This window comes from Chiloscyllium punctatum, chromosome 42 (genome assembly GCF_047496795.1).
Source record: "Chiloscyllium punctatum isolate Juve2018m chromosome 42, sChiPun1.3, whole genome shotgun sequence".
Taxonomy (NCBI): Eukaryota; Metazoa; Chordata; class Chondrichthyes; order Orectolobiformes; family Hemiscylliidae; genus Chiloscyllium; species Chiloscyllium punctatum.
Window position 1 is genome coordinate 19,896,756 of NC_092780.1, and position 22,359 is coordinate 19,919,114.

The 22,359-nt window shown below is 39.6% G+C and overlaps 1 protein-coding gene across 4 annotated transcripts in view; it reads left to right on the top strand.

The window, feature by feature from the left end:
- The window catches only part of LOC140465806 (G protein-activated inward rectifier potassium channel 1-like), a 487,432-nt gene that overhangs the window by 20,450 nt on the left and 444,623 nt on the right, over nt 1–22,359 (top strand). For 3 of the 4 annotated variants that reach the window (XM_072561598.1, XM_072561599.1, XM_072561596.1), the window contains exon 2: nt 2,754–2,970. In XM_072561598.1, coding sequence (XP_072417699.1) covers nt 2,754–2,970 — 217 coding nt within the window. Of the gene's footprint in view, nt 1–2,753; nt 2,971–3,502; nt 3,631–22,359 lie in introns of those variants that run through there. The other variant, XM_072561597.1, reaches the window with a different exon arrangement.

Genomic DNA, 22,359 nt, shown 5'->3' on the forward strand with positions numbered 1-22,359 from the left:
AGATAACCCAACCTATATCTAGTTCCATTTGCCAGTTCTTGGCCCATATCCCTCTAATCACTTCCTATTCACATACCTATCCAGAAGCCTTTTAAATGTTGTAATTGTACCAGTCTCCACAACTGCCTCTGGCAGCTCACTCCATACATGCACCACCCTCTGTGTGAAAAAGTTACCCATTAAGTCCCTTGTACATCTTTCCCCCTCACCCAAAATCTATGCCCTCTAGTTCGAGACTCTCCCACCCCCGGGGAAAATACCTTGTATATTTATCCTATCCATGCCCCTCATGATTTTGTAAACCTCTAAAAGGTCACCCCTCATTCTCCGACACTCCAGGGAAAACAGCCCCAGCCTGTTCAGCCTCTCCCTATAGCTCTCCCTATAGCTCAAATCCTTAACCCTGGCAACATTCTGGTAAATCTTTTCTGAACCGTTTCAAGTTTCACAACACCCTTCTGATAGGAAGGAAACCAGAATTACATGCAATATTCCAAAAGTGGCTTAACCATTGTCCTGAGTTGAGAGGTGGTGGCAAAAGGTGTGGTGCTGGAAAAGCACAGCTGGTCAGGCAGCATTTGAGGAGCAGAAGAGTCGACATTTCAAGTATAAGCTCTTTATCAGGAATGGCATTGCTGATGAAGAGCTTATGTTTGAACCGTTGACTTCCCTGCTCCTCGGATTCTGGCTGACCTGCTGTGCTTTTCCAGCACCGCACTTTTTGACTCTGTTCTCCAGCATCTGCAGTCCTCATTTTCTCCCTGTGTTCTGAGGCAACCTGAAAGAAATTTATAAATTAATGAGATATATAGCTAGTGTTAATGGTAATAGTCCTTTCCCTAAAATAGGAGATTTCAAGACTAGGGGTACATTTTAAGCTGGGAGGAGAGAAATTTAAAGAAGACAAAAGTAGCATGTTGTTTATACAGAGGGTGGTTTGCATGTGGAATGAACTTCCTGAGGAAGTGGTGGATAGCGGTACAATTACAACGTTTAAAAGACATTTGGATAGATACATAAATAGGAAAAGTTTGAAGGGATATAGGCCAGGATTCCAAGCTAGTTTAGTTTGGGATTATATTCTGCATGGACTAGTTGGACTGATAGGTCTGTTTCCATGCTGCATGAATCTATGACTCTATGTAAACCAATGAGTGAATCTATAGTTTAAACTACATAATATAAACAAGTGAGTCTCACACTGCCTTCTATCCATCAGAGATTTTGGTAAGTGGCACTCGGAGCCCTATCTCCGATTCCATAGCAAAGATCTCACAAACCCCAATCTGATGGTGAAAAGTCCAATGAACGAGGCAAAGTCCCTGAATCTAAGGTTACATGCTGAATCACCATTTCAGACTACTTTCAGTACCTTTCCAGATATTCTTTTGTGCAGAAACAAGTTGAAAGATTTCCAGGTGACTCCCTTAAAGAATGGTTCCTAAAGACAATCAAGGTTATGTATTTACCTCTGAGCCAAAATAGGCATGGTTTTTTTTACACCAGGCCTGTTTTCACATATTTTTCCACTTTGCTTCAATTGCTCATTACCATAAACAATGAACCCTTACTGATTAACCCTTAATGATCTGGCTTGAAGATATTTTTAAGCCCAACACTATACACTCAAATAAAAAATAACTAGCAACAACATAATGTGGAAATGCCAACCAGCAGAAATATTGAAGTAAATTACACCCAAGTAATTTAGCGAGTTTTAAGAAGATTTGTAGCTCAGAATGAGGTTCTCGATATAAGTTTGCTCGTTGAGCTGGAAGGTTCATTTTCAGATGTTTCGTCACCATATGAACATCAGTGAGCCTCCAGTGAAGCACTGGTGTTATGACACACTTTTTATTTATATATTTAGGTTTCATTGGGTTGGTGGTGTCATTTCCTGTGATGATGTCATTTCCTGAAAATCAATTTTCTGAAAACTACCAATCAAGGAAACCTAAACACATAATTAGAAAGTGGGTCATAACAACAGTGCTTCGCTGGAGGGTCACTGATGATATTGCCTAGTGTGGTGATGAAGCACCTGAAAATGAACCTTCCAGTTCAGCGAGCAAACTTATATCCAGAACCAAGTAATTTGCTCTGTTTACACACACCTTGGGAACAATATTCCCAAGGGAATGAACATTACCTTTGGAATGAGTAACTCCTTTACAAATTGATAATAAGAACTCATATGTGCATTAGAAAAATAACTGAACACTTTGGAAACAATGAATGATTACATGTGCAGATACTGATGAAAGTGGGGTTGATTGAATGCCAATTGCTTTGTTTTCTATGAGACATGTAACAACATGGTGTAACCTATAACTGCAAATGACTTTGGAAAAATTCATTTGTGCATAATGTGCTGAATGGCTCTCCATAGTGATGTGACCTTCATCTCCGCACTGTTGCTGCGACTTTGTTTGAGGCAGCTTTTAAATACTTTGCATGAAAGATAGATGAAAATTATAGAATTCTTGAAGCTGGCAAGCTGTTCTTATGTTATGATAATTGATTTGTTGTAGTTATTGATTGTTGGAACATGAGCAAATTTGGATTCTAAGATATATAAATGAATATTTGTTTTTTAGAGGGTGTTAATAGTCCACAGATCTGAGTTATATGTGAAAATTATGTATTCTTAATGTAGTGTATGTGAAAACCTAGGAAAATGCTTAATGAGCAAACAGGAACAATACAAAGAACGAGCTCCAGATTTAATTTTACCTTCTCTCTCTCTTCTTCAGTCCAGGCAGACCCCAGAAGGAGAGTTCCTGCCCTTGGATCAGTGTGAGTTGGATGTGGGATTTGGGACTGGTGCGGACCAACTGTTTCTGGTTTCCCCTCTGACTATCTGTCATGAAATCAATCCGAAAAGTCCCTTCTTTGACCTGTCTCAGCGATCATTGAGAAGTGACCAGTTTGAAATTGTGGTGATTCTGGAGGGAATTGTTGAGACCACCGGTAAGTCGACGTGTATTTCTATGCAGCATTGAGCTGTTTCATTCCTTCCTTACCTTTCAAATAATCCAGAAAGTTACGTTTTAACAAACTCCCTGAACTTTTACATGACAATGTCTATCTCATGACAGGCTGTTTCTCCCTTGTTCCCTTTCATTTTGGAAGCTATTTAATTCTGCTTTTTAGTGCTGATGGATGGAGAAGATTTTCTAGTGCCTTTGCTACTGCATATTTTGAAAGGAGCACACTAGTGTTCTTGTTCTTTGCCACACCTACCCTTTTCAAAGTACTTAATTAAGCTTATGATACTGTTAAGACAAACAGGAACTTTCTACTGCTCTGGTGCAATACAGCAATGTAGCATAACATTGTATCAGCAAAGACTCCATCAGTTTGGGATACCTAAAGTTTGGAGATGATGATAAGTAATTGAATGCCTAGTATGTTTGTATCAAATATTTTTACTCTGCGTTTTGGACTGGAAACTTCTGATAGCATTTTAGTAAGTGCTCATAGAGTAATTATCAATGTCCAGGAATTCCAGACCTCAAGCTGTTGTGCGATGGCAAAGAACCACCACAAGAGAATCTCATGACTCAAGGACACATCCCACTATTGTTTATATCATGACAATTTTATGAAAAAATGTATTGACCTCTGTAATTCCTCAGTGTAAATGTGTTTACAATAATATTAAAATTACAAACTGAAAGCCCCTAGACATTTTCACAAGTTTCATCAAAAATATCTGCAGAATTATTGCTTCAGACAGAGAGAAGAAAGAAATACTTACATTGATATAATGCCTATCTCAGGATGTCTCAAATAAATTTATAGTCAAAGATTTAAGTATGTTTTGATAGTGGGCAATATGGACAATGAAATGTTAACTTCCATCATTTGATTGTTATAACTAAGACCTTTTAATGGACTTAAATAATCTCAGGAAAAGCACAAAATCGGCCCAAAAATAGTGCTGTGGTCACCTGATTACAGATGTAGCAAGTACAGGGGACTAAGGTGGAATAAATTAACCAGTCTGCACTGAAATTACAGGTTTATGTAACAACATAAGGGTGGCACAGTGGCTCAGTGGTTAACACTGCTGCCTCATAGCACCAGGGTCCCAGCTTCAATTCCAGCCTCGGGTGACTGTCTGTGTGGAGTTTGCACGTTCTCCTTGTGTCTGTGTTGGTTTCCTCTGGTTTCCTCCCACAATCCAAAGATGTGTGGGCCAGGTGAATTGGCCATGCTAAATTGCCCATAGTGTTAGGTGCATTAGTCAGAGGGAAATGGGTCTGGATGGGTTACTCTTCGGAGGGTCAGTGTGGATTTGTGGAGCCGAAGGGCCTGTTTCTGCACTGTAGGGAATCTAATCTAAAAACATCAAAACCAAGCCACTGAGTCAGCATCAAGAAATTTATATCTATTTTAGTTCACACTTCTATGGTATTTTAAGAAATAGGAGATAAATAGCTCCCTTGCCAGTTAGCTAGCTTGGGAAGACAATGAGCCAGACTTGGAAGTAAATAAACAAATTTTACATATTTCAGGAGTTGTTTTTTGAGCAATACAGCAGAGAGAAGGCAAAGAAATTCGTGACAAGATGAGCTACATGTCTGTCTCTGTGTTTCTTTCAAGCTCTCAGAATATAACACCTCATTAAAAAGCAAATTGGGGAAACAATGATTCACTGAGAACTCAAAGGTAACCATAGATTCTGCAACTGCTAGGGATATAAATCAATAATTAAGTATCTATGGTTTCTTAAACCTCTAAAGGACATTTAAACTGCATAGCCAGTATTCTTTCCAGCTGAACAGCACACTTTTTTTTAACGTATTAACTGACTTTTGTGTGCATTTGATTTTGTATCTTATTTTTTTTCTCCTGGCTAATGGGTAATAAAATTCCTCTTTCTTTCACTCGTAATTGATTCATTCAATTTGAACAAGTTAACTACATGTTTTAATTGAAGTGTGGTAGCTGATCATTAAAAAGAAACAAAAATATTTGATGCGACTGAAAGAGAAGTGTTAAAAGAGGGGAGCTGAATCTCATTTGACTATAACCAGTATAATGTACTGGTATGTGTAGAATTGTATCATGTTGTGTTTTGTATTTTACAAGCAGTTTAATTTTACAAGCTGTTTTCTGCTGTTTTCTACCAAAGTGATTTGTCCAGCAGCCAATTTGAACTCTGCTGCTGATACAAGTGTTACCAAATCCTCAATCCACAAAATGACTGTGTGTATCTCACAGGAAGTATTCCAGTGAGGTGTTGCCAAGAGCCAAGCCTTGACTGATGAAGAAATTAGGTTTTTCTGCTGGACAACAGCAGCTTTTCCATTTTGCTCCTGCCTATTTAGTCACATGAATGGGCGTAGATAAAAAAAAACTTCAAATACAGTAATTCACCATAACCAATGTCAATTTGAAGGATGAGATTGCTCTCCTCCATTTTACCAGTACAGTGTTGGCTGTTATTACTGTTCACATTCACTGTAACTATTTTATTTTCTAAGAAATAATTGCTGCCTAGATTTGTATGAGAACGGGCAACCCTCAGTTTGCAATCGATTGTTTGACATCTTAGCCCAGGTCTAATTTTAATTCTCAAAGTGGGTGGTTTTTGAATGGGTTGTAAAATCAGACTCTGGCCTGTTGCATCTCAGGTCATTTAAGGAGCTAAACCCACCTACATGTTTGAAATATATTAGGGACTGTGTTACTTCTTATTGAGAATTAATGTGAAAATGTAAAATGAGAGCAGTGTAAAATACTGTACAAGTGGAGTTCTGAAAAATAGAACTCACCAATTGCACTTACCTTACTCAAAAGTTTTGGAAAACGGTGCAATTCAAAGCAATGACATGAGTTCACGTTCAAGCTTCTTTATTTGCTAATTATAATATAATACCAATGGTCATGCAAACTTGTAGAGAACGAATTGGGAAAAGTTACATTCATCAAAGCTCTGTTGCAATTACTTTTTCTAACCTGAGATAGGCACAAAGCAGCACTGTAAATGCAACTACTATGAGTTCACTATGTAGTAGAGCCTGGCGAATGGAGCAGGTCAGGTACGCAGGTAAAGAATGGGTGCAAGGTCTGATCTATCTGGGAATTATTATAATGCAGCAATCTCCTTTAGGCTCCCAGAAAGTTTTGTTTCAGTCCAGTGACATCTTGTGCTTCTAATTTGAGGCACAGCTTTTCAATTTTAATTAGGGTACCAACATTTACCAACAGGACCCAATCTCGCCTGTGTTGGGAGTAAACAACCTCACATTGATCCCTGCTGACTTTTGACAAAGGGTATCGTAGGGTAAGCTGCCAACCAATCAGAGGCAGGTGGGAATCTTGCTGGAGGGTCAATTTGAGGTCCCCCGGAACTGCAGGAACTGCAGCCAGCCATTGCAGTTAAGGGAGAAGAAGTTGCCTGACCCCAACATGCTGCACTAACAAACCAACTCGGCACTTCTTAAATATTTGAAAAATACTAGGCACATATGATGGATCATTGTTGTAGAGGGATACCTCTTTCACAGGACAGTCTGTGGCTGTGGCTATGATCACATAGGATGGGGGTAGAGAGAGGGGCCTCAAAGTCACCTTCAAGCATGCTCTCCTATTCTGTTGTCAAGAGGACCCATTCAGACAGCTACTTTGCTTGTAACATCACACGAAATCTGCGATTGATCCCAATTCGCCTTTGATCATTGGTTTATAAGAAACCTAGCAAGCAATCCACAGCTTGCTTTATCCCTGATAGGGACTCCTCTGATGCAGTGATATTGTCCCTACTTCTGGACCAGGAGGTCTGTCTTCAGATCTCACCTGGTGAAGAAGTCGTATCACCTCTGAGCAGGTTGATTCGAAAATATCGGATTTATCCCTGACCTGGCCTTTCTGAAAATGGTTCCAGAACAGGAACTTGGTGACAAACTAATCAGAAGTAGTGTTATTTTCACTGACTCCACTGGTCTCTGAAAATACTGCCATTGTAAATCCCAGCAGTGATATTGTTCTAATTTCCATAGTGATTCCAAAGGGATTTTCTTTTAAGAATTAATTTTTATTCACAATTGACATGTATACTGAGCGGTTAAATTTAGGGTTCGAGTCTTTGAGGATCTCAAAGTCAAACAACTTACATTCAGCTGGAAGAAGCTGATTAGTCTGCTCTGCCCATTATCTACCACCATTATCTATAAATTCTCCTTCTGTCTTTCTCCCAATAAAAGGCATAAAATCCATTTTTTGCATTTTATTTATCTTGTAGTTTTAAAGAGCTATTGCCTGCTTTATTGTGTCGACTGTGTTTTCTAATTCTTACGATCAGGCCATAAAGAAAACATTTTTATGATCTGTTTTATATTCTCTCTGTGAGTGTTAATCCTCCTCATGGCTGAACTGATAACCCTCAACTCCAATTTTCTGCCTTTTCTCCATGACCCTTGCTTCCCATACTGATTAAAAATCTCAGCCTTGAATGTATTTAACCATCTGACCTCTACGATAAAGAATTCTACAAATTCATGATCCCCTGAGAAAAGAAATTCCTCATCATCTCTTTCTTAAATGGACGATCCCTTACTTTGAGATTGTGCCCTCTGATGCTAGACTCTCCCCCAAGGGAAACAACCTTTCTGCATCTATCCCTGCCAGCTCCTCCAGAAACCTTATATTTGGGTGTAGAATCTTCAAAAATCTGATCCTGACTTGCCTTTAGCTCACCCACATTTGACCTTAATTGATGGAGGACAGAGGACACACTACTAATTAACTGTGAAACTTTAAATACATGCTTCACTTGCATTCACCATTTTGAATTTAATTGTAGAAGTCAAGTTCTCACAAAACTTAGGAAACTGGACAGCGAGAGAGTGTCACCACAATTTTTTTATTCATTTGTGGGACTTGGGATTGCTGGCCAGCATTGAAGGCCCATCCCTATTTGCTCTTGAGAAGGTTGTGGTGAGCTGCCTTCTTGAATCACTGCAGTCCACTTGCTGTGGGTTGACCCACAATGTTGGTAGGGAGAGAATTCCAGGATTTTGACCCAACGACTGTGAAGGAATGGCAAGATATTTCTAAGTCAGGGTGGTGAGTGGCTTGGAGGGAAACTTCCACGTGGTGGTGTTCCCAAATACCTGCTGCCCTTGTCCTTCTAGATGAAAGTGGTCATGGATTTGGAAGGTGCTATCTAAGGATCTTTGGTGACTGTCACAATGTGAAACACTAATGGTGCCTGCTCTTTGACTCTATGCCCCATTCATAAAATCTAGAATGCTACATAATTTTCTAACAGCTCTCTATATGTTCTACAACCTTTAATGATTTATGTGCTTAAATGTTCAGGTCTCTCTGAGTGTCTCTATGTGTTCTTTAGAACAGTATCCTTTATTTTGTTCCACCTTTCCCTATTCTAGGAAGCAAAGTGTAGGCACTCACAGTTCTCTACATTGAAATTAATTTGCCACCTATCTTCCCATTCCACCAACATGTCAATATCTTTTGATAGTTTACATCCTCTTCATGGTTTACAATACTTCCAAGTTTTGTGTTACCTTCAAAATTTGAAATTGTCCCCTACACAGCAAAATATAGATCATTGTTTTATTGACAGAAAAAGCAAAGGTCCCACTACTAACCCCTGGGTAACAGAATCCTTAGGTAAGACTCTTAGTTCTAAGTTAGAAAGGTATCAATTTTAAGACTTGGTCACGTAATGTGATGTGACCCTCCAATGTTGTGCTGTATTGTTGGAGACAAACTGCTTTTGGAAGAAATGTGAGTCTGTCAAGTCAATGTTAAAAGATCCAACGTCACTACGAGAAGAGCAGTCTCAGATAATACACCATCCAATGGAAAGAGTATCAAAATAAGTGTTTCACCTCATTGATGTTTGTAGTTCCACCAGCAAATGGTTAAGGCCCCATTATCTGCAAAGCCATTACCTGTTGAAGAAATGATTGTCCCAAAGCTATACAGGGCTATGTCCAAGCACGTACACTAGTGTTAAGTTTGCCTTTGCCACTGACTTCACTGGGGTTTGCGGATATAGGAATGAACAATTGATTAACAATTACCAATGCAGAATGCCACAAGATTTAATCTGATAGAATGCCAGACCAAAAGATATCTTGGGTCCCTCTCTGGCCAAAAGAAAAGTGGAGCTCCCACATCCTCTACTGAAGGTTGAGGATGCGGGTGTCCTGGAGCAGGTATTTAAATTGAAAGTAAGGGATATTGTTCATTGTCTGTGGGAGTTTAGCTGGTACTTTGGCTTTGACCTCTGAGCTGGTCCCAATCAGTGCCATCCCTAAAATCGTTCATCTCTTGCTTCTTGACATTGGCCTCTGATGTTACTCCAGATCTGTGAGGGGAACAAAGTGGATTAGTGCACTGGATCTTGCTCCTCTGATGTAAATGCCCTTGCAAATTCTGTATGGATGATCTTATCTTTACCAGACCTGACAGGTGCTGACAATACAGGTTGGGGTTAGTTTGGTTCTCAACTTTAATTGCTAGCACTACAGACCTGCTGATGTTGATTTGACAGAAAAATCTTCTCAAAATAAAGGCATATACTTTCATTTGGATGTATTTTTTCTTCTAAGAAGGTCTTAGGTTCCAACTTGATTCCTGGAAATGCGCACAATATGTACACTGAAACTCCCATTGCAATGCTGGGTGCTTTTCAGAGAAGTTGGAAATCCTACTGGGCAAAGATCTGGTCTGGAAACCTCCAAAAAATCCTCAACTCCATTGAGTCAGAAACTTTGGATGATTCTGACTTGAATAGTCAGCCAGGAAATGTTAGAGAAATAAATACCTGTTGTAACTCCTGGCTATCAATTAGGCTAAACTTCCCAGCCGGGCTCATCACTGATTACCCCACAACAACTCTTCTGACTCCCATATACAAACAGCACTAAACCTCAAACTGAATCCTGTTGCATTCCTGATCCGACTCCTGACTACCCTCCAATTCCTACCTCAACCTGACCCCTGATGTCCACAATTCCAATATCTCCTGTTCTCCCCTCCATGCAATCTTGGACTCTACCTTCTCTGGATTCCTTACAGGCACCCATCACAGCCACCCACCCTCCCAACATCTGGCCCATCACATGTTCCTCCTAGTAGATCACACTAACCCCCCATAAGCCCTCCCACCAGATCTAAATTGACCCAACTTCCACACCCTTGAGACAGGCCCCCTGACCAAATCCAATTCCCTCTTTCTTCAACTGGACTCACACCGACATCCCCAATAATCCTCCTGACCTTATCCCTTGTCCATCCTAAGATCTCACCTAGTTATATTTCACCTAACCTCTTCCACCCAACAGCTAACATATCCCCTCAGCCCTGTGGCATTAGTACCATTCACACCCCGTGCATCTTACCACCCACCTACCTAATAATTGTACCCTCTATCCACCCAGGAAACTTGCTTCCTCATCCACCCCATCCACCTCCCCCTCCTTCACCTACCTCCTCACCCACCCGAAATCCTATACCGTGGCTCCCAACCTTCACTTGTCTCTCATTCCTACCTTCATTCAGTAGCTGAAGTCAAAGTGACTTCAGGACCTATGAAATTATGCTTCAGCAATTGCTGAAAAAGAAGGGCATGATTTCCACATCAATCCTCTTTGGGGTCTTCTGTTTTTGACATGCTACTTCTACTGGGAAGACTCATGCATTTGGATGTTTGCCTGAAAAATTCCTCCTGTGGTGAGTGGGCAATGTTTAGTCTGATCAGGATGGGAAATAGGAATTCTGACTCAGATCAGAAGACTCAAGCCATAATATTAAGGTCTGTGCAGGCAGACACAATGGAAACAAAGGAAGAACATCCATTGGTTTATGAATTAATCCACTATCTTCTGAGGTAAAGCTGTGACTGAGACTGCTCAAACTGGCATGTAACCCCGGAATCAAAAAGAGTGAGAAATAATAACAGCAAGTTACACATTGGGCCGATGAATCCTCACTATCCACTAAAAAAAATCAATGGAGGTTCTGCAGAAAACTCAGAGAAACAACGGAAAAGAGAGGTATGTCAAAATGTTTTATGCTTTAATTTAAATTAAATAAATCAGCCTAACTTAATCTGCAGGATTGCATGATATAGAATGAAACATAAAAAGTGAAAGTAAGTGGGACTAAATTAGGATAGGATATCTGGTTGGCATGGACGAGTTGGACCAAAGGGTCTGTTACCATGCTGTACATCTCTATGACTCTATGATTAAGCGTTGAAGATCATTTCTACAATCTAGGGTCGAATTCCTCTCGTGCATTTTCTTTTCATGTTTGCTAATGGATCTAATCCTGATTGAGAAAAAGGGCATGTTAATAATTTGCTGCATTGAAAATTAGCCAACAGTTCAAGGAATTAAAAGATAGGCCTTTATTAATTATTAGGATTTGATGGTAAATTTATTACACTACATCATTGCTTTTCATTAATAATCTCTTACCCTCACCAACCTTATAATTTTAAGAATTAACTACATTTGCATGGTCATTGCTGTCTGTTGATTAAGAGCGTAAGCTCTCTATTAACAACATGATAATTATTAATTCCTTTGACCCTCTTGTGGCACAGTGGTATGTTGCTATCCCTGAGCCAAGAGACTTGGGTTCAAGTCCCACTTTCTCCAAAGATGTGTTATAACAACTCTGGACAGGCTAATTAGGAAAATTCATTTCTTGCCAGTCAGGCTCAGAAAATAACCAAATGATAAATTGTATTCTTGAATGCAATAAATTGTTAGAAGTGTTAAAATTATCAAATTTAAAATACTTTGCTTTTTTTTCCCTTTTGGGCTTTTATTCTCTCTTCACCTAATCATTCCTTCCCTTCCTATTTCTCATTCTGGGTTTGATTTGGCTCTCCTCCACCCTGCTTATCCTTTGTTCCTCTGTATCTTCCTCAATCTTTGTACCTTACTGGTGAAGACATAAACTGTTGATCCACGTGTTCCCTGAGATGATCCGAGATGCCAAATTGCCTTTGCTGCATCGTAATCATTTCACACCTCCAACAAATTACATTGCAAGAAAAATCTTCAAGCTGTAAGATACAGATGCAATTCTAACTAATGACATGTACCATTCAGTGCCCATTCTACCTTTGTTGGGTTGAAACTATACTCAGAGGAAATATTCACTGTCAAATAATAGTTAACCCTGAGAGTCCAGTGCTCTTGCCATTCACAATCTGCTTTTTCAACAAAATGCTGCATCATTATACTGCTGGTTACAGCATGCCTACAATATAACCTACTGATCAGTGTAATAAATCAGTTTGTTATCTGCTGAAAGTCCTATTGTTGTCTGAATAATGCAGAAAGAGATCTAACAGTGCCCAGTGCAAAATGCTATCCTCTATCATGAATTGACCTTTTACGTGTACTAAATTGCTGCTGAACTATATTTTGAATATTTGCTAACCTGGGGCCTCAATGAAACTTTATCAACTGCAACCTAAAGAATACAATACAGAGAAAATTCAATCCCTTCATGCCATAAAGAATAACAGACAACTGTTAAAGTGAACAAGGTTGATTAGAGCCAAGGATCCAGTGATTAGATTACTTAGATTACTTACAGTGTGGAAACAGGCCCTTTGGCCCAACAAGTCCACACCGACCCGCCGAAGCGCAACCCACCCAGACCCATTCCCCTACATTTACCCCTTCACCTAACACTACGGGCAATTTAACTTGGCCAATTCACCTAACCTGCACATTTTTGGACTGTGGGAGGAAACCGGAGCACCCGGAGGAAACACACGCAGACACGGGGAGAACGTGCAAACTTCACACAGAGTCGCCTGAGGCAGGAATTGGTGAATGACTTGAGACTAGCTCTGACCATCTACAAGACCAGACAGTATGAATGAATTATTACATTGTAAGTTGTAACGTAGAGGAGGACTCATAGTACAGTCTCTGCTTCTGAGCCAGAAGGTCCAGCTTCAAGTTCTTCTCAAGGACTTGACCAAACAATACGTATTCATAACATGGTCACATATATTGGATATCAATCACAAATGTTTGGCAATGGTCGGTGGGGAAATTCTTGATCAGCCTTGTGATGGAAAGAATTTGGAGTTCTAGTATCACTCGCTACACTTCCAGCCTCCAGGCTACAACATGCGTGCAAAAATGTATGTTGCCATAGCAATTCAAATTCATTGGTAGGCTGATTGGCTCAGTTGGCTGCACATCCAGCATGGACTAAATTGGTAGCAAGTGCAAAGGTTTCAATCCCTGTCCGATTAGGATGTATTCTGACACACCTCCTTGATGTACCTGTGGTGGACATTGTGGTGGACAAAGAACTCAAGGAGAACTGCATGCAGCCATATTACATGTAAGTAAAAGTTTGCACAGGAGTTAATCTCCAGCAATAAATTGCAACAAATCATAACCAATCCATCCATAAATGTGTGGAAAAAAGACAAGGAGAAAAGAATAATGTTACCTTCTAGTATTCACTTCTGAGGTAACATTGAACAGTCATTAAGAAAGTTATATACAAATCAAACAGTTGCTCATCTAGAGAAAGTTCCAGTAACAACATTAATTAACCTCTGACTGAGATCAAGACCAATTTAAAGTATTTTTCACTGGCAATGCTTGGGTGGAGGCCTTAAAAAGTCAGGTTAGCAGTTGAACATTGCAACCATGCTTTATATCCATGGCATGACAGAACTTCAGCTGGTACATATAATAGTCATGGCTACCACTTCTGCCATATGTGAAAGTTATTTTGTAAGTGAGACCTGCAAAATCTGTTAGATTTTCACCAGATATTTGAAAAAAATAAAGCTGTTAAAAAATCCATTATTTTTGTATCCCTTTGTTTTTTGTGGGTTAGTACTCTATCAAGATTGTAACGTTTAAGCACAATGTGTTTCAGAAACAGAAACATTCATTCCTGCTTTGTAACAAGGGCAAAGCTCAGAGAATTTTGATAGGTCATCCAAATGGTCAATGCACAGCGGCTCAAGGGTAAGAGTCAGTTTTAGTCAGTGAGAGAGTATCAGATAGTAACTCACCATTGGACAGAAACAGTCAAAGTGGAAGGTTGCTGTCTTCAGGATGCTGGTTACTCTTGTATTTAGAAGAGTCTCCAAATAGCAGAGGTATTCATGTTAGCAGAGCCCATGCAGTCAGGGCGAGGAAAGAACTGAGAAGGTGATTGAAGATCGTTGGCTCTGTGATGAGATATTAAGGACACATAAGAAACTCCAGGAATGATTCCTAATTTAGTGTGGCCGACAGTGGTTGTTTGCTTGATGTAGTTGAGAAATATTACGATGAAGAGAAAGTCAGGGCAGTGCAAGCTTAGTGAAGCTAGCTGTCTGTGAAAGAGCTGGAAATTGGGCCCATGTTCCAGTCTTGTGAATTCAGTAGAATTACAGTAACAGAGGAAGGGGTTGAACAGTCTTTGAGGAAGTTTGTGATACAGTTGCATCTGAGGGGGTTCTAAGGCTGGATCATCAAAAATAACCTATTGGAATCTTTCATAAAGCAGGCAAAGTTTTAGAGATACTTGGGGGCCCAAAATCTGTGAAGGTGTTTTGGTGGGGATTACAGAGAAATCCGTAGCATCAGTTTGTCTGCTAACACATATTTACCACATGTTATTTCTGAATATTAGAGTATAAGTTGTGTGTTTAGTAGATTCTTTCACTTTTCTTACCCTAGTAAAGTTTTGTGTGGTTGTCCAAATAAAGCACAGAATGTTATGGCTTTATTCTCTTAGTGACTAATTGCAATTCAAATGTCATCTACTTTAAAGTGTTCCTATTCAGATTGCAACATAATTTGCCAGTCTTGTCAGGGATGGGAACATACTAAACAGCAACTCAGCCTACTAATTAGAAAGTAGAATCTTAATTCTAAAAAAGAGGAAAGGGAAATAATATTTTCTTCTGATCTGGAACCAGGATTTACAAACAATTGCCAATCACTAAAACTTTCTCAGCAACAACAGTTAGTTAATAATTAACTTAAGTATATGCCCGTGCATAGCAATTTGACTTTGTGGTACTAAAGTGACTAGCCAAGTTAAACATAGCGCCACTGTATTGGAAAGGAATATATTTTATTTTCATGGCATAATGCTCTGGGCAGGATAAAACAATCTGTAGTAATTACAACACAAGAAATGGCTACCTGACTGCAACAGACCGTGAGCAACTGACTTTAATCACATTTACCCAACCTATTCCCCTATCCTTTCAAAACCTCTTTCCTTCATTCATCTTTTGACAGAAATTTATTTTTAGTTGTTCAAGGGATGTGGTTGTCACAGGCAGAGACCAGCATTTATTGCCTTTTTTGAATTGTCTTTGAGAAGATGGTTCTTCTTGAACTTCTACAATTTGTGGTGTAGGTGTTTGCCTGTTGATATTAGAGAGTCCCAGGATGTTTGGTCAAATGATGATAAAGGAACAGTGATATACTATATTTTCAAAATCCGGCTGAGCGTCCTGGAGAGGATTTCTATCCAGTTTTTGCCCCAGCCATCGAAGCGTTAAGGTCATTGGTTACAAAATTGCTGCTGGAACAGTCTGATCCATGTTTGAATTCAAAGAACGGCTGTCATGCCAAAGGTTTGCATGAGGAATTCGCAAGGGATTCAGGACTACAGGAAGAGTGCGGGTAAGTGGAGTTGAAATGCCCATCAGCCATGATTGAATGGCGAAGCGGACTCCATGGGCCAAATAGCCTTACTGCCACTCCTCTGTCTTATGGACAAGGTGGCTATGGTGCATCTTGTAGTTATAACACACTGAACTGTGTCTGCTCTCATGGTAGAGCAGCTGAATATTTAAGATGGCGGAAGGGTATCAATCAAGGAAGGAAGCTTCTTTGTCGAGCTTCTCGAGTATTGATGAAGTGGCCCTCAACCAGTCAGCAAGAGAATATTCTAACACACTTAATGTATGTCTTGTCAATAACGATTTTGACTATTTTTTCTATTGATCTACTTTACTTTCTGTATAACATCGATTTGTTATTAAAATAAAATCTTAACCTTGTCAAACATAAATTATATTTGAAACGCCATACTGTCAGCCTTGAATAACTTATGCACTTCCAAACTCTGACTTCCTATAAGTAACACCCAGAAGATCCTTTATCTATTCTGCATTGTGACCAGTATTTATTGAAATTTACAGCAAGCTGTTACACTAGATTAGACCCATTGTACAGGGCTGAATAATCTTTATTGTGAAGCATGAATATTTCATTCTGGTGTGATATACTTACTCTGGTAGAAGTAGGGTATAAGCATCTGTTGTTAACAAAACAGCTTTTAGTTTGTTGTAGAATTGATGTGACTGAGAAAGATATTTGAAATAAAGGAAGTATGTGATCCTTCAATGTATTACCAGAGATGGTTTAAAGGTTAGAGAAACAAATTTGTCTTCTCCTTGAATAGAATAAAGAAAGATTTTTTTCAACCGTTCATAAAGAGTGCTGGCAAATGGCAGGTTGAATGGGCTGGGGCTATTTCCCTGGAACATTGTAAGCTGAGGGGGGTCTTATAGAGTCACCCCTTATAACCTCATGAGGATCATGGATAGGGTGAATAGACAAGATCTTTTCCCCAGGGTGGGGGAGTCCAAAACTAGAGGGCGTAGGTTTAAGGTGAGAGAGAAAAGATTTAAAAGGGACCTTAGGACCAACCTTTTCAGAAAGAGGGAGGTGCGTGCCTGGAATGAGCTGGTAGATGAAGTGGTGGAGGCTGGTATAATTACAGCATTTAAAAGACATCTGGATGAGCACATGTATAGGAAGGGATTAGAGGGACACTGGCCAAGTGCTGGCAAATGGGACTAGATTAGGTTAGGATATCTAACGGCATGGATGAGTTGGGCCAAAGGGTCTGTTTCCGTGCTGTATAGCTCTATGATGCTATACGTTGCCTTTGAAAGTTTACATGTAGGCATAAGAGTTCATGTTGGCTGCAAATCTGTTAAAAGTCTGATAATTAAATACTGAACAGACATCCTACTCCTGGAATATGTTTTCTCCAAGCTTGCTCACAGTGATTGAATTACTAGCAATTGAAGCACAAACTACAACAGTCTGGATAATTGTATACTTGACTTCTAAACCTCTGAATACCTACAGTTATAACTCGTTCGAACAATGATCCTAAATATGATTTCATCTGTTGTGTATAATTGATAGTGATCATTGAGGCACGCATACATTAACTCAATTACACGGGTATGACATAATGAGCCGTGGCTCCGAAGGTAGCAATGTTGCCTCTGAGGGACAAGGTTCCCAACTCAAGGCTAACTCTTCAGTACTATCTTTGAAATGGGATACCAAACCATAGGCTTCTTTTGTCAATAGGATGTGAAAAATTCCATGGTACTATATCGAGGAAGAGGTTATTCCCAGTGTCCTGGTCCATATTTATACTTCAATCAATGTGAGAAAAGCAGATAATCTGGTCACTAACAGATTGCTGTTTAGAAGAGTTTGCTTTGTACAAATTGGCTGCTATATTTCCGATATTCCACAGGGGCAACATTTTTAAAAAGCTTTTTCTTTCTTTCCTTCTTTTCTTCTTTTTTCCATCTTTCAAGATTTTTTGGATACACTGATATTATGAAAAGTTTGTGGTAACCAGTAAAAATATGACGTATGGGAAATTTGGACGTAATGTTTCAATGACTACATTATACTTAGATTCAACACAGTAGCAGCCTTTTCCTAGTCAAGCAATATGTCATGAGATGAATAGAGTTCTCCAGTTCATAACAGGCAATACCTCCAGGCCAGGACATCCAGACTAGCTTTCTGGACATGACTGACCATCAGTGTCTTAGAGGCTCAGCCTCTCACATCAGTTCTCTTCAGAAATGTGCAGTATCTCCAGAAGAAGTTCTTTTGCCAGTTTATCCAGCAGATTGTCAATGATAGCCAAGGTTACCACAGGGTCTGAACTTGTTAACTTCCAGCTCCTGGGGATCTGCTGGTGACATTTGTAAAATTTCAGAATCTGCTATGCACCATCTCCTAAGTGATGGGCTCACAGTTTGCATCTACTGATAAGGTCATTCAGAATGAGAGGGCCTTCAGAATTGCCATACCTTTAGATTCCTGAAGGTCCAGAGAGACAATTATTTCACAGTCGAGGCACCCTTAGACCGGCAATATTCATTGATCAAAAAGTTATTACTCCACAATTGTTCATCTGGAATGCAACCCATAAAAATTCACCGTGCTTATCTGTGCAAGATCCCAAAGAAGATGCTGTGATCCTTGATTCGGGACCAGGCAAGGTTCTCACATTTATACTTTGAAGCAAAGTCAGTGGCTGGCCCTGTAAAGACAAATAATGCCTTCTAAGAATGTAAGTGATGGAGTCTATGAGGATCCTTAACATTGTCACTCAGGAAAGATCCATTCAAAACCACAGAACCATCAATTAACAAACCATCGGGATACTAAAATTGTAATTCATGCATCTGAACAGATCTGGGGAAATCTTTCAGTATGCACTCGCAACAGCATCCACAACAATGGTTGCTGTGCCTTACACATCATGGCACAACACAGAGGATTTGAGTCCTAGGGTGAAGAAGGTCATGGTTTCCCCTGCCTGTCTGGAAAAGGAGGAGGAAGAGGAGACTGATTTGACCAGAGTCCTGTTCACTTAGCTGTCAGCTTACAGACACATTTCGATATGCTTCAGCTAGACTTAGACAGTACAGCTGTCAGACATGCCATTGCTGAAAACACAAAGTATTCCCACAGTCAACAATCTATCCTTCTCACTGACATCTTTTGCTTTTGTTATATTACTTTCTTCAAGGCTGGAGGCCACTGGGAAAACTACAACAATGGGCATATCTGGAAAATATAGCTTTAATATAAAACTTAAAAGCATAAACATTGAACATAAGATGAACAATTTAACACATTGATTTTACCGTGTGGAACTTCAATTCCTTTTCTTTACACTCCTATGTGTTGCATCCATGCTATATCAGCAGAATTAGAGTCAGAACTAGAACAGCTGGTCTGTTTGTGGCTGATATCCTTTGGGTCTTGGAATCCAATGAGGTCCCTGCCAAAAACTGTCTCACCTCCACCCTGCAGCAGCCATGATCACAATGACTGAAGAACTATCCGTATTCCCCTGCTTCACCCTGGTCTTCCATGTTCTCTTCTCCTGTAAGGAAAGATTTATGAGAGTGATAAATGGAATGTGTTAACGGGGTGGAAAGACACAGACGTGAAGAGTGTCTGTGTGGGCTGGGTCCAGTGACTGCTCTGATGAGATGTGAAATGTTTTGAAAGAGGCTGGGTGACCTGCTAAGTTGGTCTGAAGAAAGCTGTGCAAGGAAAACCTCTCAAAGTCAAAGTGAGGGAATTGGCACTTGAATGTGACATGCATTGGCATTCACTTACCCTGTTGTGGTAACTGAACCACTTGTGACAACACACAAGAACCTGCTTTATAAAGGTCAAAACATTAACACTCACCCCATTTCTTTTGAACAGTCATGGAAAGTATCAGGAAGATTCGATCTGCATGCTCTTGCTGCATGCCTCCTCTGCCGCTTCTTACCCACTGTTTGAGATGTCTGCGTCCCATTCATTGGGAACAGAATTACCCAGTGAGCCCCGTTGTACAATGTCCAGTGTTGTACCTGAGAGGCTTAGAACAGTATTCCTTTGTTGAGACTCTATCACTTAACTAGCTGTCTCTCTATTTGCAATGGCCGATTTTTGACCTTCACAGAGTTTCAGTAAATTATTGAATCTTCAATGTCACTCACTCCTCTAGTCTTATGTCTCATGGGTCAGTATATCTTTATGGAATATGCTCATGATATCACCAATGTATTATAGCATGAGCCCTGAGGATATAAAGGTCTCCGACTCCAGTCTCTTGAAGCCTAAAAACTGACAAAAGCATTCTGATGTTTGTAACCAAATAACCTAATACTAATGCAGACACTGAAAAATCTATGAAATCTGATATTTGTATATAACGCTGAGCAGTAACAAAAGCTCTGTTTGATTCTTCAATACCACATTACCCATGTCTAGATTCTTACATTCTAAGAGATATCATAAGCATTGTTGCATTAGGGAAAGATTAGAGACAGAAGACACAATGTCTGTACATTTTACTCAGTCAGCAAAGCCAGCAGCAGAATGCTAATGTGTTTGCTTCATTAAAAAGCTGCTGAAAGACCGGGGACTCAAACATTCAGGTGATGGAAACAATGTCAGCTTCATCCTGCTTCGAATAGAATCAAGCATTGAAATTCACCCCATTACTTTTGCTCATTCCTGGTAAGAATCAGAAGGATTTAATCTGCATGCAGTTTCCTAGAAGTTATATCCTGAAGGCTTCCCAGATCAGATTTCTTTGCTAAAGAATGGGTATATGAATAAGAAGGGGTTTGAGGGATATGGGCCAAATGCTGGCAAATGGGACGAGACTAATTTAAGATGGCTGGTAGGTACGGGTGAATTGGACCAAAGGGTTGTTCCCATGCTGTACATCTCTAAGACTTTGCTCCTTTCTCAATTCCACCAGATTGGTGTCAGTCTGAACCAGGAAAGCTCCATAAAGTTCTGATGGGTACCTTTTATTCTGAGATATACTTCAGGTAAATAGTGCTGCCTGTCCTCCAGCACTTAACAAACTTTAGCTGTAGGATTCTAATGGAATTGAACATTAAGTTCTCAAGTCAAATGGGGTTTTGAGTAAATTCATATGACACATAACCATTGCATTATTTTTAGACATCAATAACAATTTGAATTTTCAATGATTTATAGAATACGATGCTAAAATCTTACATTTCACCAGAAGCCACCCTTGCAATTATGATTCTGTTTAAAAAGCAGAAATAACTGGCTCAAAGGAATGCATTAAGCTGTCATTTACTAACGTCACACAACGTTGATGTCTAGTCTATATTATACTATAATGTAATGGAGGAGCAATAACAAAACCTAAGTTAATATAAAGATGTTTAAGCTTTATAGTACTCAAAAGAAAATACAAAATATAAAATGGCATACATACAATAAAGCCAGCATTTCAAAGTACGCCAAGAAATCAGGGCCAGTGGACAAACAGAAATTCGTGATGTGTATATTTAGAACAGATATCCGGAATGACTCTTCTACTCCTAGACTAATAAATGTTGGAATAATCTACCAAGTAATTTAGTAAAGGCTAAATGATTGAGTAATTCATGATACCATTAGATACTGTGATTGCAAATGTAATGTCCTCGAGGGATTAGCTTGGGTGGTCTCTTATCCCTGACAAATGTTCTTTTGAACTTGTAATATATTATTATCTGCATACACCATAAGCAATAACATTGATCAAATCAAGTATAAGATACAAATGTAATGTTGGGAAATAATTTATTTTGCATGAACATTGCTCATGGAAATATTTGTGTTACTAGAAAACAGAACATCTTTCAACCGTATTTCGAGTCCAATTTGAATGTGTCAGGCTGAGAGAAACAAAGGGTATCGACAAATTAGCTGAATGTTCGCATCAGAATCGAACACATACTGTCTCAGCATGAAGCATTCACTTTCATTTCCTAAACCAAATATCTTTACATCTTCATTAAGTCAGAGGCACTTTTGTGCCTGGTAGTTCTGGATTGTCAATAGATTTAATCCTGAGATTTGTACTGCTCTCTAATTCAACTGGCTTGCAGTAAGAAAGACTTTACAGATACACAACAGTGTGTTGGGGTCACATGTAGTGTGACATGAACCCAAGATCATGGTTGAGGTCATCTTCATCGATATGGAACTTGGCTATCAGTTTCTGTTCATTGATTCTGCATTGTTGTGCATCTTCAAGGCCACCTTGGAGGACTCTTACCTGAAGATCAGGGGCTGAATGTTCTTGACCACTGCAGTGTTCCCCGAATGGGAGGGAACATCCCTGTCTGGCAAATGTTGCATGGTGTCCATTCATCTGTTGTCATGACATCCGAATGATCTTGCCAAGATACCATGCCTTGGGGCATCCTTCCCTGCAGCCTGGGGATTTCAAAGAAACCTGTTGACCTATAGCCTGGTGTTGTGTGACTTCTGACCTTGTCTACCCCAGTCCTACATTGGCAACTCTACATCATGTGCAAATGCAACAACATCTCAACAATATCTAAGCTTGGGCCATACAAGTACTAGGCAATGGCCATCTCCAGCAAAAGAACATTTAACCATTGCCCTTTGACTTTCAATGACATTACCATCGCTGAAACATCCCATATCAACATCCTGGAGGTTACCATTGACCATAAACCGAATTGGACTAAAAGGTAAAGGTAAA